The sequence below is a fragment of the Anolis carolinensis genome, chromosome 2 (assembly GCF_035594765.1).
Source record: "Anolis carolinensis isolate JA03-04 chromosome 2, rAnoCar3.1.pri, whole genome shotgun sequence".
In the NCBI taxonomy this organism is placed as follows: Eukaryota; Metazoa; Chordata; class Lepidosauria; order Squamata; family Dactyloidae; genus Anolis; species Anolis carolinensis.
The window spans coordinates 1,312,863-1,329,771 of NC_085842.1; the positions used below are offsets into that span (position 1 = coordinate 1,312,863).

Below are 16,909 nucleotides of genomic sequence, written 5' to 3' on the forward strand. Positions count from 1 at the left end.
CCAGGGCAGGTCTGACCAAAGTGTAGAAGAGAGTCGACTAAAACTGACCCGGATCTAGACATCACCCTCCCATTGGTACAGCCTAGAATCACATTGGCTTTTTAAAGCTGATGTATCACACTTCATAGAATAAACCATTTTTATTCAAAGACAAAAAAACAACAGAAACAAAATAAAGCATGCTTATGTAAATTACAATTTTGGTATTGAATTTTTTTACACAAATTATCATTTTGGTCCAATTTTAGAAGTACTACTTAACAAATATAAAGCGAACAAGGACACACGTCTTGTACAATAAGATCAAAACTAACGGACAATGAACACTAGTCTATAAACATCTCATTCACTATATGATTTTTACCTCTATTCCTCTAAATGCTGTTTTATTCTTCATCAACTTAGTTAATTTGTCCATCTCAACTGATTAATGAGTCCGGTTACATCCAGCCTGGACCACTGCCACGCTCTCTACGTGGGGCTGCCTTTGAAGATAGTTCGGAAGCTTCAACTGTTCAGAGATCCGCAGCCAAGTTAATTTCTGGAGCACCATAAAGGCAGAGAACCACTGTCTGTCCATCCGCTCCTGGGCTAAACACAAAGTGCTGGTTATTACCTATAAAGCCCTAAGCCCGTATAAAGTCGGAGGAACACAAGATAAGCCAAGACCATACCTTTAAAGTATTGAGTCCTTTACCTTTAAACCTTACATCCTTTACCTTTAAAGTCTTGAGTCCTGCTAAAATAATATACTGTAATTACATGAACACATGTGTTGTCGAAGGCTTTCATGGCCGGGATCACAGAGTTGTTGTATGTCTTTCGGGCTGTGTGGCCATGTTCCAGAAGCATTCTCTCCTGACGTTTCGCCCACATCTATGGCAGGCATCCTCAGAGGATGTGAGGTATGGATAAACTAAGTAAGGAAAGGAAAGAATATATATATCTGTGTAGAGTCTGGGGTGTGGCAAGGGTCCTTTGTCACTGGGAGCCAGCATTAATGTTTCAGTTAATCACCCTAATCAGCATTGGAGATGTTTTTTGTCTCTTGCCTGGGGGCATCCTTTGTCAGTCAAGCCCTCAGAGTTTTGGTTCCCATCTACTGTTTTGATTTTGGAGTTTTGTAATACTGGTAGCCAGATTTTGTTCATTTTCATGGTTTCTTCCTTTCTGTTGAAATTGTCCACATGCTTGTGGATTTCAATGGCTTCTCTGTGTAGTCTGACATGATAGTTGTTGGAATGGTCCAGCATTTTTGTGTTCTCAAATAATATGCTGTGTCCAGGTTGGTTCATCAGGTGCTCTGCTATGGCTGATTTCTCTGGTTGAGTGAGTCTGCAGTGCCTTTCATGTTCTTTGACTCGTGTTTGGGCAATGCTGCGTTTGGTGGTCCCTATGTATACTTGTCCACAGCTGCATGGTATCCGGTAGACTCCTGCAGAGGAGGACCCCAAATAGGGAAACAAGTCACCCAGGAATACCTGGCCGCTTTAAACGAATTTAAGTCCCCAGGGCCAGATCAACTACATACAAGAGTATTGAAGGAACTAGCAGAAGTTATTTCGGAACCCCTGGCAATCTTCTTTGAGAGTTCGTGGAGAACAGGTGAAGCCCCAGCAGATTGGAGGAGGCCAAATGTGGTCCCTATCTTCAAGAAGGGAAAAAAGGATGACCCGAACAATTACCGTCCATTCAGCCTCACGTCGATACCAGGCAAGATTCTGGAAAAGATCATTAAGGAAGTGGTCTGCAAACACTTAGAAACAAATGTGGTCATTGCTAATAGTCAACATGGATTTATAAAAAACAAATCATGCCAGACTAATCTGATCTTTTTTTTTGATAGAGTTACGAGCTGGGTAGATGCGGGGAACGCCGTGGATTTCAGTAAGGCGTCTGACAAGGTCCCTATGACTTCGTGGCAAGGAAACTAGTCCAATGTGGGTGAGGCAAAATTATGGTTGGGTGGATCTATAACTGGTTAAACAATGAACCCAAAGGGTGCTCCCCAATGTTGCCTCTTCATCCTGGAAAGAAGTGACGAGCGGAGTGCCATCAGCAGGGTACCGTCCTGGGCCTAGTTCTGTTTAACATCTTTATGACTTAGATGTGAATTTCCTGCTTCTTGGCCCATGAGGTCACTTCCAATTTTATGATTCTATGAATGCAGATTGTTACTCTGACTGAAACTTTCCCCACATTTTATGCATGTATATGGCTTCTCCCCTATGTGGGTCCTTTGATGGGAACGTAGAGTGCCACTCTGACAGAAGCCTTCTCCACATCCCATGCATTTATATGGCTTCTCCCCAGTGTGGGTCCTTTCATGCGAACGCAAATGTCCAATCTGACGGAAGCTCTCCCCACATTCCAAGCACTCATGTGGCTTCTCCCCTGTGTGGGTCCTTTGATGGGTACGCAGATTGCTACTCTGCCTGAAGCTCTTTCCACATTCCATGCATGTATATGGCTTCTCCCCTGTATGGTTCCTTAAATGGGAACGTAGGCTGCCACTCCGACTGAAGCTTTCTCCACATTCCACGCATTTATGTGGCTTCTCCCCTGTGTGGATCTTTTGATGGGAACGCAGATTATTACTGTTACTGAAGCTCTTTCCACATTCCATGCATTCATATGGCTTCTCCCCTGTGTGGGTCCTTAGATGGGATTCCAGATTTCTTTTCAGACTGAAGCTTTTTCCACATTCCATGCATTTATAGGGATGCTCCCCTGTGTGGGTCCTTTGATGGGAATGCAGATTTCCACTCTGACTGAAGCTTTCTCCACATTCCATGCATTTATATGGCTTCTCCCCTGTATGAGCCCGTTCATGGGAACGTAGACTGCTACTCTGACTGAAGCTTTCTCCACATTCCATGCATTTATACGGCTTCTCCCCTGTGTGGGTCCGTTCATGTACAGTAAGGGAACTTTTCCTAACAAATTGTTTTCCACATTCCGTACACTGATGTAACTTCTCCCCTGTGTGTGATCTAGGATAGGGAGGTGGAGGACTTGCCATTCTTTTACAATTATAATTCAAATATTATGCCAGAGGTTCACAGATATAACCTCCTGAACAGTGTTTGTATTGCTGTAGCCTTCTGCTCGCTTTCCCAAGCCTCTCTTTCTTTAGCACAATCTTATCTCCCCGTTAATTCCACTGGTATGTCGCTTGAAATATATCTTTCTACTACTTATTTCTTCTTGTTGTCATTGCTGAGTAATTTGACGTCACTTTAGACTTAGAGCACTCCTCGGGCAAAGGTCTCACAAGGTGTTCTTCATATAACTTGTTCAGAAGTCACCTGCCAGAGAAAGAGAGGACAATCTCTTCAGGAGTTGAACAGAGAAAGATCTTGTGACAAAAATATGAATATATTATGTGTGGGTACGAATGAATTGAATGGAAGATGAATGAATGACAGCTGAATTTTGAAGACACCATTCAAACTACCTGTTTGCTCTATTGTAAATAAAACCTGCTAATGAGAGTTGAAATAGTTGACCTGCCTGGTAAACTGTGATAAGAACTGTGACTGATAAGAGGAATGTTTACTTGCTGTAAACATTCCTCTTATCAGTCACAGTTCTTATCACAGTGTTGTCGAAGGCTTTCATGGCCGGGATCACAGGGTTATTGTATGTCTTTCGGGCTGTGTGGCCATGTTCCAGAAGTATTCTCTCCTGACGTTTCGCCCACATCTATGGCAGGCATCCTCAGAGGTTGTGAGGTATGGAGAAAACTAAGCAATACCTCACAACCTCTGATGATGCCTGCCATAGATGTGGGCGAAACGTCATGTGATGACTCATGGGCCATGTAGTCCCATTCCTAGTACTATTGTGGCAGATGAAGAGGAAAACTTGGGTTTTCCACCGTTTCAGCCAGAATTGGAGCCCTTGCACCTGCAAGATGTTTGCCCACAAGAAGTCAGCCAAACAAGCCTTGAGCAGAAATCTCCCCCATTTTCTCGCCGGGATTATTATAATCAAGATAGAGGCGCTAGGGAGGTGATTCGCAGAAGCGCCAGGATTGCTGCCAGACAATTAGCTGATTAAGCCTGTTTCCCTTGGGAAATCTTAAGGAGTCATGCATGAAGATGGAGACATGTACATGCGTGTGAATGCTGAGTGAAAATGTAACCCCCCCCCCCTTTGTTTGTTTGTTAGCCAATGTAACTGTAGGTTGTTTGTGAATCCAATGTAATTGCCTAGAATCTATATGTCTGTATGTCTAACGTCATTCTTTGTTGTTCTGTAAAAGTTCTGATATACCTCTCACACTGAAATTGCAGTAAAAGAACTGATGCTTTAAAGCAGGGGTCCCCAAACTTTTTAAACAGGGGGCCAGTTCACGATCCTTCGGATCATTGGAGGGCTGGAGCAATAATGATAATAATAACAACAACAACAACAACAACAATAACAATAAATAAGAGGGTTGGAAGAGACCCTTTGGGCTATTGAGTCCAATTCCCCTTTGCCTTTGTGCACCGAAAGCACAAGCAAAGCACCCCTGACAGATGGCCACCCAGAATCAATGATGATGATGATGATGATAATAATAATAATAATAATAATAATAATAATAGTAAAGAGGGTTGGAAGAGACCTCTTGGGCCATTTAGTCCAACCCCCTTCTGCCTCTGTGCACCATAAGCACAAGCAAAGCATCCCTGACAGATGGCCACCCAGCCTCAATGTTGTTAATAATACTAATAATAATACTAATAATAATAATAATAATGGTTGTAAGAGAAGAAGGGGCCTCTTGGGTCATTTAGCCCAACCCCCTTCTGCCCTTGTGCCGTGGGGGCCGGATAAATGGCTTCGATGGGCCGCATCCGGCCCCCGGGCCTTAGTTTGGGGACCCCTGCCCTAGACCATTGGAGGGCCGGACAATTTTTTTTTAAAAAACTATGAAAAAATTCCTATGCAGTGAACACTGCACGTATCTCATTTGGAAGTAAAAAAAAAACACAGGAATAAATACAGCCTCAATGTTAATCATAATCATAATAAAAATAATAAAGAGTGTTGGATGAGACCCCATGGGACATTTAGTCCAACCTGCTTCTGCCTTTGTGCACCAAAAGCACTAGCAAAGCACCCCTTAATAATTAATTATTAATTAAATAATAATTAAAATACCATTATAAACAAGCAAAGCTTTGGAAGGCACGCACTGGGCGAGGGAGGAGACGGGGAAGGTGCGCGCCCTTCCCTCCTACCTCGCACCGCACACACCTTCCTCGCCGGAGGAGGATGGAGCTGCTGCCACAGGGGCAGGATAAATGGCTTCAGTGGGCCGCATGTGGCCCCGGGCCTTAGTTTAGGGACCCCTGCTTTAAAGTTATTGAAAAGTTATTCATAACATTTTTGGTATCAGAAGTGGGATATTCTGTTCAGTCTGAGCAGGATGTTTTAACCTTTGTTTTAAAAGTATTCATGACAATCTCGTGGAACATGAAGAACACGTCCAGCGCTGTAACAAACCCAGGGGAAGAGGGAAGGTGCCCACGGCATGGTGACAAATACTTTAACACTTGCCCAGCAACGAACAATCTCTCCTCAGGTACAAAGGGGACGGGACCGAAAGATTCGCTGTGTATAATTTCTTACACTGCAAGGTGTTTAGGGAGGGCCCTATATAGTTCTCAGCCAGGGAAGTCCTGGGCCTCTCTAAACTACAAACTCTAGAATCCTGCAGGAAACAGCCACAGGATTTTAAAAATATAATCTTTACTAGCTGTGCCCGGCCACGCGTTGCTGCGGCGTTGTCTGGTGGTGTCTGTATTTTATAGGCAGTGTGGAAGAGGCCTAAGTGAGGCCTAACTTTGCCTGTCCCCTGGGCTGAGTGGGTTGCTAGGAGACCAAGTGGGCAGAGCTTAGCCTTCTAACTGGCAGCAATTGGATAAAAACAATTATTCCTCTCCCTCTAATTAGGACTTTATTTTTCTTTTCTTTTTGTTGTATCAACCTAGAGGCATGGATGAGAGGTTGTGCTATCAATTTTCGAGGTTGTGGGGTGTTTAGTTTTGTTTTGTTGGTCGCCAGGATTCCATCACTCTTTTATATATAAAGATTGAATATTTTCTAAAATCTTATAAATCATACATTTTGAAATAAAAAGAGTAGAAACATGTCAAGAAGAGTAGAAAAATATCAAGAAGACAGGGGAAAGCAGAAGAGAAGAGAAAGAGGGAAAGAGAGAGAGAGAGAGAGAAGGGAGAAAGAGAGAACGGGTAAGAGATGATGAAAGGGAGAAGCAAAAGGAAGAGAGAAAGCATAAGATAATGCTGGTTTGAAAAAAAAATGTCCTTGATTTTAAGTTGGCTCCCGGGCCACTTCCTTGAGGTTTTTTCCTTTTGTTTTGTCAAAGGCTTTCATGGCCGGGATCACAGGGTTGTGCGTTTTCCGGGCTGTATGGCCATTTTCTAGAAGTATTCTATGTGGGCGAAACGTCAGGAGAGAATACTTCTGGAACATGGCCATACAGCCCGCAAAATACACCACAACCCTTTCTTCCTTTTCATTTGTAGTTTTTCCCTTTCCTTTTATTTCTCCCTTTCTTCTATTATCCAATGGTTTTGGGATATGTTCTATCAGTCATATTATTATGCTATTATTTTTCTGTTTCAAATACTTTGTTATCAGTCTGTTTCTTTCTTTGTCTTCTCGTTAACTTTTGATATCAAATAGTTTAGTCTGTCCATATTTCTTATTTCCTTAATCGTCCTTAATTAGTCTTCCATTTTCATGGTTTCAGCTTTCCTCCATAGTCTCGCAAAACATATCCTTGCAGCTGTAGTCAGCAAGAAAAGTAATTTGTCTGTATTTATGTGAAGTTTTTGTTCAACCATGCCTAATAAAAATATTTCTGGTTTAAATGGTATTTTTATCTTCAATATCTTTTGTGGCTCCTTGTGTATTTTGTTCCAAAAAGCTTTTGATTCTTTCACGACCACCACATGTGGCAGAATGTTCCTTCCACTTCTCCACATTTCCAACACTTTGAGTTTGTATCTTTATAACTTTTCCCAATTTATGTGGCATCATGTACCACCTGTACACCATCTTCTTGTTAGGCTTCTTGTGTCTTTGCTCTCTCTGACATTTTTTTTATTTTGAAGGCTGCCATCCTGTCTTTTCCCATTTTGTAGTTCTTTCTTTCTGTTTCTTTAGAGTCTCCCCCACCTTAATTTTTTTTCTAACAGCCCTCTTCCATTCTCTTTCCCTCACCTTTTGTATTTGTTTGTTATTTATAATGTCCCTCTTATATTTGTATTTCTCCTTTTATTTATTTGTTTACCTTTCATCTTATTTTTGGGCTCACTCATTCTTTCTGACTTCTTCTGTCCTTTTCTCTTCTTCCCTTTTGTCTTTATGTATATCTGGGCTTTGTGGTCTCTCTATGTATGTCAGCTGTCTTGGCTTGGAAGCTAGGGTTCTCTATATGTTTTCCATTGCATAAATATTAAAATGCATAAATATTAAAATAAAAATAGTGCCCCTACTTCACAGATTTTCACTTACTGTGGGTGGTCCTGGAACGTAACCCCCACGATAAGTGAGGGAACATTGTACTTATTTCTTTCCATTTACTTTCATAATTATTTTGTAGTAATTGTGAATTTTTAGGTGTTATATTTATCCCTAGGTAATGGATTTTCTTTACAATTTGCAGTCCAGTGAGTTCTTGAAGTTTTTCTTGTTTTGTTCTCGTAATATTTTTAGTTAGAATCATCGATTTTTCCTTATTTATTTTAAATCCTGATATTTTCCCAAATTCTTCAAGTTTTTGCAGCCAAAGCTTAATATTGTTCAAGTGATCTTCAATGGATCCCCTTTAAGGGATCCCCTTTCGGACCATCGGCTGGCACCCCTGATTTCGCGGTTCCTCTCACTTTGATCCATGTGGAAAAGGGAGCTTTTGCTCTTAAGGGATCCCCTTTCAGACCATCGGCTGGCACCCCTGATTTCGCAGTTCCTCTCACTTCGATCCATGTGGAAAAGGGAGCTTTTGCTCTTAAGGGATCCCCTTTCAGACCATCGGCTGGCACCCCTGATTTTGCGGTTCCTCTCACTTTGATCCATGTGGAAAAGGGAGCTTTTGCTCTTAAGGGCTCCTCTTTCAGACCATCGGCTGGCACCCCTGATTTCGCGGTTCCTCTCATTTTGATCCATGTGGAAAAGGGAGCTTTTGCTCTTAAGGCATCCCCTTTCAGACCATCGGCTGGCACCCCTGATTTCACGGTGCCTCTCACTTTGATCCATGTGGAAAAGGGAGCTTTTGCTCTTAAGGGATCCCCTTTCAGACCATCGGCTGGCACCCCTGATTTCGCAGTTCCTCTCACTTTGATCCATGTGAAAAAGGGAGCTTTTGCTCTTAAGGGATCCCCTTTCAGACCATCGGCTGGCACCCCTGATTTTGCGGTTCCTCTCACTTCGATCCGTGTGGGGAAGGGAGCTTTTGCTCTTCCCTGTTGCTCGGTAAAGGCTGAGACACTTAAGAGCTCTCTAGTGTGCCTGTCTCTCCACCATGCTCGCACACCAGAAGTCCGGAAACAGCCACAGGATTTTAAAGGGGATGCATGCTCTTCTACTTGGAAGGCCAGGCATGAACTTTTCTGAGTCTTCAGGGATTCTTCCTCTGTGTGGCTTTTTGAGTCTTCTCCTTTTGAGTCTACCCTCTTCTCCTTTCTTTGCAGGCCCCTCTGCCCTCCTCTTCCTGCCTCCAGAGGGGCTTACATCCTTCCCGTCCCCTTCTTTGCTCAGGAATGGGAAGCAGTAGACGTGCTGCAGCCAACCCAGGCTTCACATGTTACCTTCAGCTCCGCAGTGTGATGTCTCTGTTTCATTTCCATGTAACGTTGCTTTTATCGGAACCCTCTCTTTTTATACATCCCTTTTTTAAAAAAGGGGGGGAGGGAAAAAGAAAAATAGAAGGGGAAGTGGGGGGAGTGAGATAGGTGACCTCCGATCTATCCCAATCTGGTCAGAAAGAAAGCTAATATCATATGCTTCATGCTCTAGACCAGTGATTCTCAACCTGTGGATCCCCAGATGTTTTGGCCTTCAACTTCTAGAAATCCTAACTCCTTACTTACATAACCACATCAACAAAAAACTTAAATTTATTCTTCCAAACTCAGAATTGGCCAGAATTGCTCCTCTTCATGCCAAAAGGGAATAAAAGGTTTCAAGTCTTTCTAAAATGTTTTCAATGTCCCTTCATTTAGTAGACATGTTAATTTGTCCATTTCAGCCAAGTCTATTGTTTTTATCATCCGTTCTTCCGTTGTTGGTATTGTTGTACTTTCCCATTTATGTGCGTATGTTTATATATTTACCATATTTATACCTCACCCTTCTCATCCCATTGGGGACTCAAGGTGGCTTACAGATATATGCAGTGATTTGATGTTATGCGAACACACATAAAAATAAATATATATTTTAAAAAATATTAAAAAATATCAAACCTTAAAACCACTACTGTATATACTCATGTATAAGCCGAGTTTTTCAGCCTTTTTTAAGGGATGCAAAAGCCCCCCCCCTTCTCGGCTTATACTCAAGTGAGGGTCCTGGTCGGCTTATATTTGGGTCGGCTTATTCTCAAGGATATAGGTAATCAGAGCTGGACAGTCTTATCTTATTAAAGTCTTATTATCTTAATTTACAGTTTTATGTAAATATTCAAACACATTTGTAATGAAGTATGAATTTTTGGTTTACAGATGTTATGTTTAATTGTGTGTTTGTGTTTTAAAAGGGTAAGAATTACAGTTATTGCATCTCAGCACTCAGAGGCTGGTTGCCATGGAGAAGTAGGCAGAGCCAACTGCTGTTCAGTCTGTGCTCTGATGAGGCACAGGGAAGACTGATCCTAGGCTGAGGGGATCAGGGAGACTCAATTGTTCATTTTGAGTCGGTTTAAAATAAGTTTGGTGACTTATTTGATGTAGTCTGTGTCTGGTAAGGAACAGAGAATCTGTGATCGTGTATCACAGGGTGACTGTGGTTTAAAAGTAGCAGAGGAAGAAGTTCTAACTAATTTAAGTAAAAGAAGTGAAATTTTAGGGAGTTTGACTCACTTCATTCTAGTATTGTAACTGTTAATAAAAGTGCCTCTGAGAAACATCTTTTGCAACCACTAAGCTCTGTGCCTGAATAAACTTGTTATTGTTCCTCCAACATCTAAGCCTCTGTCGCATGTATTATAAACCAAGTTGCGTTACCATCTAAAGTGAATAAGAAGGAGAAAGAAAGAAAAAATTTAAAAGGTCTCCTCTCTGAGTCTTTGATGTTTACATCTTTCCAAATTGGTGGCAGTGGTTATTAATTCCTTACAAATTTGGTGGCAGCGTTATTAATTCTTTACAACATTTAACCTACTGATGCCTTAATTAATGTAATTGTATTGGTATCTATTTTTATTTTTGAAATTTACCCATAGCCGCTGTATTTCCCACCCTCGTCTTATACCCGAGTCAGTAAGTTTTCCCTGTTTTTGTGGTAAAATTAGGTACCTCAGCTTATATTTGGGTCGGCTTACACTCGAGTATGTACGGTATTTAAAATCACGCAATCCAATATCATAGTCCACTATCATTGCACTATTCCATATTCTCTTATTGCACTGATGGGTTACTAATCAAACACTTGGTCCCACATCCACGTCCTTAGCCTTTTCCTGAAGGTCAGGAGGGAGGGCGCTGAACTAATTTAACTAGGGAGTTCCAAAGCCTAAGGGGCCATTACAGAGAAGGCCCTGTCTCTCGTCCCCACGAACCTAACCTGCAAAGGAGGCGGGATCGAGAGCAGGGCCTTGCCCGAAGATCTTAACCTCCTAGCTGGCTCATAGAGGGAGATGCGTTTGGACACAACTCTGTCCAGAACTGGAGATTCACTGATCTCAGGGTCGCAGCTGGGATGAGATCAGCTGCTTCTGCCTGTTGGAATAAAAGTAAGGCTTCTGTCCTCCAACTCTCCTTGGGAGGGACGGGGAGGATGAACTTATCCTCCCCAAAGGAGACCTGGGCCCACAATTTGCAGAGAAGGTCTCTGCCCAGCAAGGCAACAGGGCACTCTGGCATGTAAAGGAACTAGTAAGTTAATGTTTTGTCTTTAAGGTGCAACCCATCCGCTGCAGGAAACAACTGTGAGTCCTCTGATGCAAGAGGCCCACAATTGGCACCCACACCTTTAACAAAACTCCCTGGAATCCATCAATGACCACTAAGTGAATGGCAACACTCTCCAGCAAGAAGTCTGTGGTTTTTCCACCCAACTTCATTGGTACCATGTGTACCAGACTGATGATGATAAATTGAAGCTCTTACGTCTACCCATGATCCAGAGTCCTTCAGAACAATAACATGCTACTCAGGTTTGCAGAGCCAAAATACAGGAACTTTACTGATTCCAAAAGATCAAAAAACAGTAGTACAATAGAGTCTCACTTATCCAACATAAACGTGCTGGCAGAACGCTGGATAAGCAAATATGTTGGATAATAAGGAGGGATTAAGGAAAAGCCTATTAAACATCAAATTAGATTATGATTTTACAAATTAAGCACCAAAAAATCATGTTATACCACGGCTTCATGCACTTCATTTTCCAGTTAACACACACAGCACAATGCCTTTGCAAACCATGACACCATATGATTTATTTATTTATTTTATTTACAGTATTTATATTCCACCCTTCTCACCCTGAAGGGGACTCAGGGTGGATCACATTACGTACATATAGGGCAAACATTCAATGCCCATAAACACATCGAACCGAGACAGAGACAACAGACAGACAGACGCAGAGGCAATTTAACCTTCTCCTGAGGGGATGTTCGATTCTGGCCACAGGGGGGAGCAGCTGCTTCATCATCCACTCTGATGGCACTTCCTCACTTCCTCACTCCAATGTTGTAAATTAGTTAAACTTGCCTCCCCACTTTTATAAGTGGTACCTTATTTCCTACTTGATAGATGCAACTATCTTTCAGGTTGCTAGGTCAGCAACGAGCAGGGGCTATATTTTATTTTTAATTGACGGGTGCTCACCCCACCACGGGCTGGCCTTGAACTCATGACCTCATGGTCAGAGTAATTTATTGCAGCAGCTGTTTACCAGCTGTTTACCAGATCGCTCTATTCTCCCTTCCTAGCGATCTGCGTCCAGGAAGGGAGAATGGGGCGATCTGTGCCGTGCGCACGCGCGGACGGCACAGATCGCCCCATTCTCCCTTCCTGGCGATCTGCGTCTTATCATCAGGTGCGTCTTATAAAGCGAAAAATACAGTAACTATGCATGAAAATCAATAGGACCATTACACATAAGATATAAACCACATTTAGACATGAGGGCATAGAATTATAAACACTACATATAAACATGGATCACATGATCCAAACATGGATCACATGATTCAAAGTCATAGACCGGGGCCATTCCAATGGTCACTTGCACATATTCCATATTTATTTCTTGCACTGCATTACATTGTATGCATATGTATGTATCTGTGTTTGTGGGTGACGGATTCCCTCTTGGCCGCCTCTTGCAGAGACCACTGTGACCCCCACTGATGACGGACCTGGACCCAGTCTGACACACAGACCCCTTGGGACCCTCTTTGTGCCCGGGTTGGGTTTGGAGGCGTGAGCCCGAGAGGATGGGATCTGCAGTGCCTTCACCCCCATCCAGAGATCACTGCGACCCCCATGGATGAAGGAAAGGAGGTGTGAAGGGAGATGCTAATGATATGAGCAGCGCAAGCCTCACTCCCAGTGCAGCCGGCATCCCTAAAGCACGCTTATGAAGGAAACAAGCACATTTCAAAACATAGCGTGTGACCAGCCCCATCCAAGTGCCCCGATTTTCCTTTACACACACATCTTTCTATCTATGTATCCCTCTGTCTGTCTGTCTGTATTTATTTATTTACTGTATTTATGTCCCACACTTCTCACCAGGGGGGAACGGGACTCAAAGCGGTTTACAACACAATAATGGGAAAAATTCAATGCCTAACATACATATAAAATAAGACAACAACAAGGCTGATCTGAGATGGTTTTAAACAACTGATTTTAAAGTCTAAATAATCTGATTTTAGTGTTTGTGCATTTATAGTTACTTTATGTTCCGGCCTTTAAATGTTTGCCGTATATATGTTGCGCTCCATCTTGAGTCCCCTTTGGGGTGAGAAGGGCGGGTGGAATATAAATGCTTTAAAAATAATTAATTAATAAATAAAACCAAATCATGAATCTAAACAAGAAACAAAACATAGGTGTGACCAGCCCCACCAAGTGCCCTGATTTTCCTTGACACACACATCTATCTATCTGTCTTCCTTGGCACATCCATCCATCCATGTATATGTTTGTATGCATATATGTCTGGGTGTGTTTGTGGGCGAGGGATATACATGATAGCCATGTATAAATATGTGAGGGGAAGTCCTAGGGAGGAGGGAGCAAGCTTCCTTTCTGCTGCCCTGGAGACTAGGACGCAATGGAACAATGGCCTCGAACTACAGGAACTACAGGGGGCCGGGCTGTGGCGCAGGCTGGTTAGCAGCCAGCCAGCCAGCTGCAATAAATCACTCTGACCAAGAGGTCATGAGTTCAAGGCCAGCCCGTGTCAGGGTGAGCACCTGACAATTAAAAATAAAATATAACCCCTGCTTGTTGCTGACCTAAGCAACCCGAAAGATAGTTGCATCTATCAAGTAGGAAATTTAGGTACCACTTAGATGTGGTGAGGCTAATTTACAACACCATAAAAATCATCCAGCGGCCGTTGGAATGAGGAAGTTGCCATGAGGAAGTTGCCATCGCAGTGGGTGATGAAGCAGCTGCTCCCCCTGTGGCCGGAATCAAGCATACCCTCAGGAAGCTGGAGAAGGTTTAAATTGCCTCTGTGTCTGTCTCTGTCCTACGTATGTTATAAGGCACTAGCTGTGCCCAGCCATGCGATGTTGTGGCAAATTGTGGACCTCCGTGTTGTGTGGAGACCTGGGGTTGAGGTGCAGTGATGAGCTGAGGAGGACTTCCAGACTGCCATGGACCTGCGCCTTCAGGGGGAGGGGGACCCCGTGTAGTATAGGTCGTGAGCGTATTAATTATTGTATTATTATATTTTATATTATGTATTTACAATAAATAAATAATATTAAATATAATAATATTAGTATTAATAGATAATATTAAAGATAGGTAAAGGTAAAGGTTTTCCCCTGACGTTAAGTCCAGTTGTGACCGACTCTGGGGGTTGGTGCTCATCTCCATTTCTAAGCCGAAGAGCTATCTGTAGACACCTCCAAGGTCATGTGGCCATGGGCATGACTGCTTGGAGCGCTGTTACCTTCCTGCCGGAGAGGTACCTATTGATCTACTCACATTTGCATGTTTTCGAACTGCTAGGTTGGCAGGAGCTGGGGCTAACAGCGGGCGCTCACACTGCTTCCGGAATTTGAACCTGGGACCTTTCAGTCTGCAAGTTCAGCAGCTCAGCACTGCGCCACCACCAGGGGCCCATTAAATATAATTAGTACATTATTGGTTAAATGTTTGCCTTGTACAGCAGAGTCTCACTTATCCAACATAAACAGGCCGGCAGAATGTTGGATAAGTGAATATGGTGGCTAATAAGGAGAGATTAAGAAAAAGCCTATTAAACATCAAAATAGGCTATGATTTTACAAATTAAGCACCAAAACATCATGTTATACAACAAATTTGACAGAATAATAATAATAATAATAATTTTATTATTATAATTTTATTCTTATACCCCATCTCCCCGAAGGGACTTGGGGTGGCTTACATGGGGCCAAGCCCAAACAGAACAATAAAAACAAGACAAGAAAACCAATGAAACCAATAATCAAACCATAAAAACAAGTCATAAAAACCACATACAAGATAAAATGTTAAAATCATGGATTAGGTTCAAAGAATCTAGGCCAAAGTGCTAAGAGTGCAAATAAATCATATCATCAAGGGAAAGAGGTTACTCAGCTATAATGGCTATAAAGTGCCATTATAATGCTGGAGAAGGCATTCACTGAAATGGACAACCGGTCGATGATACAGAGATCAGTCACCAAAAGCCTCCCGGAAAAGCCAAGTCTTCAGGCTCGTCTGAAAGGAGAGGAGCGTAGGGGCCTGCCTAATCTCCCCGGGGACCGAGTTCCAGAGCCGGGGGGGCCACGAATGTGTAGTTCATTACACATTAATGCTATGTAGTAATTACTGTATTTACGAATTTAGCAACAAAATATCACGATGTATTGAAAACACTGACTACAAAAATGAGTTGGATAATCCAGAACGTTGGATAAGTGAGACTCTACTGTATGTGTACAATGGGATCCGCCCTGAGTCCCCTTCAGGGTGAGAAAGAAGGGCGGAATATAAATCTATATATATAAAAGGGTAATGAAATTTCGGCCTAGGACAAAACAACAAAACTACACATCCCAGAAACACTAAACTTGGCAGCACAACCCCTCATTCATGCCTCTACGTTCATACAACAAAAAGAAAAGAAAAATAAAGTCCTAATTAGAGGGAGAGGAATAATTGTTTTTATCCAATTGCTGACAGGAGGCTAAGCTCCGCCAACTTGGTCTCCTAGCAACCCACTCAGCCCAGGGGACAGGCAGAGTTAGGCCTCACTATGGCCTCTTCCACACTGCCTATAAAATACAGATTATCAGATTTTAACTGGATTATACGGCAGTGTAGACTCAAGGCCTTTCCACACAGCTCTATAACCCATTTATAATCTTATATTATCTGCTTTGCACTGGATTATCTTGACTCCACACTGCCATATCATCCACTTCAGTGTGCATTTTATCCAGCTGTGTAGAAGGGGCCTCATACTTCGCCACAGCAACGCATGGCCGGGCACAGCTAGTACTGCAAATAAAATAAATAAATGATACAGGAAAGAAAGGAGATGCCACCTGAACCTGAGGAAGAACTTCCTGACTGTGCGAGCTGTTCAGCAGTGGAACTCTCTGCCCCGGCGGAGGGAGTGCGGCGGAGGCTCCTTCTCTGGATGGCCATCTGTCGGGGGTGCTTTGAATGTGGCCAGAATGGGGTTGGGCTGGATGGCCGCGAGGTCTCTTCCAAGCCTAGGAGACCCCTTCGGGACCCCCTTTGAGCCCAGGTGGGGGTTGGAGGCGTGAGCCACACCGAAGGCCCGGAGAAGCGGGCAGGGGGTGTGCGTGTGGAGATCGATCTCGATCTCCTCACAGTCATGGATGAAGGCCTTCTTCCGACTCTCCTCACGCCCTCACACGCACTCCGCCCACAAGGCCTCCCTCCAGTCACGAACCTGGGCAGGGTCGGCGCCTCTCCCACGACAGGGCCCAACCTGAAGCCCGCGGAGGCCTTCCCGCCCTCGGCCTGTCTGTCTGCCTGTCTCCAAGGGAACGGGGCGCGGCCGGCCTGGCCGTGACGTCACCCCGTAGGCCTACTTCCGCCCGGCCCCGTCATGGCGGGCGGAGGCAGGCGCCCAAAGAGAGGCGGGGCTTGGCCTTAAAGGAGCAGGAGCGCAGCAAGGAGACAGAGAGAGAGAGCGGGAGACACAAGGGAATAGAAGGAAGGAAGGAAGGAAGGAAGGAAGGAAGGAAGGAAGGAAGGAAGGAAGGAAGGAAGGAAGGAAGGAAGGAAGGAAGGAAGGAAGGAAGGAAGGAAGGAAGGAAGGAAGGAAGGGGAAGAGGAAGAGAGAGGAATAATAATAATAATAATAATAACTTTATTTTTATACCCGGCCCCATCTCCCCAATGGGGACTCGGAGCGGCTTACATGGGGACCAAGCCCGAAAACATACAACAATAAAATGCTGAAACAGTTATACCAAAAATAAAACATC

At 43.5% G+C, this 16,909-nt stretch overlaps 1 protein-coding gene across 2 annotated transcripts; it reads right to left on the reverse strand.

Annotated features, from left to right (window-relative positions):
- Positions 1-125: 125 nt before the first annotated feature.
- Positions 126-16,508, reverse strand: LOC134296860 (zinc finger protein 239-like). Of its 2 annotated transcripts, none has more exons than XM_062972840.1 (2): positions 16,369-16,508; positions 126-3,308 (listed from the first exon to the last, which is right to left on the reverse strand). In XM_062972840.1, exon 2 carries the CDS (start codon positions 3,020-3,022, stop codon positions 2,159-2,161), a length of 864 nt encoding a protein of 287 aa, XP_062828910.1. In that variant the 5' UTR covers positions 3,023-3,308; positions 16,369-16,508; the 3' UTR covers positions 126-2,158. The 2 variants fall into 2 exon arrangements, with proteins under 2 accessions (XP_062828910.1, XP_062828909.1); XM_062972839.1 differs by having other exon boundaries at positions 15,995-16,484.
- Between the last annotated feature and the right edge of the window lie 401 nt (positions 16,509-16,909).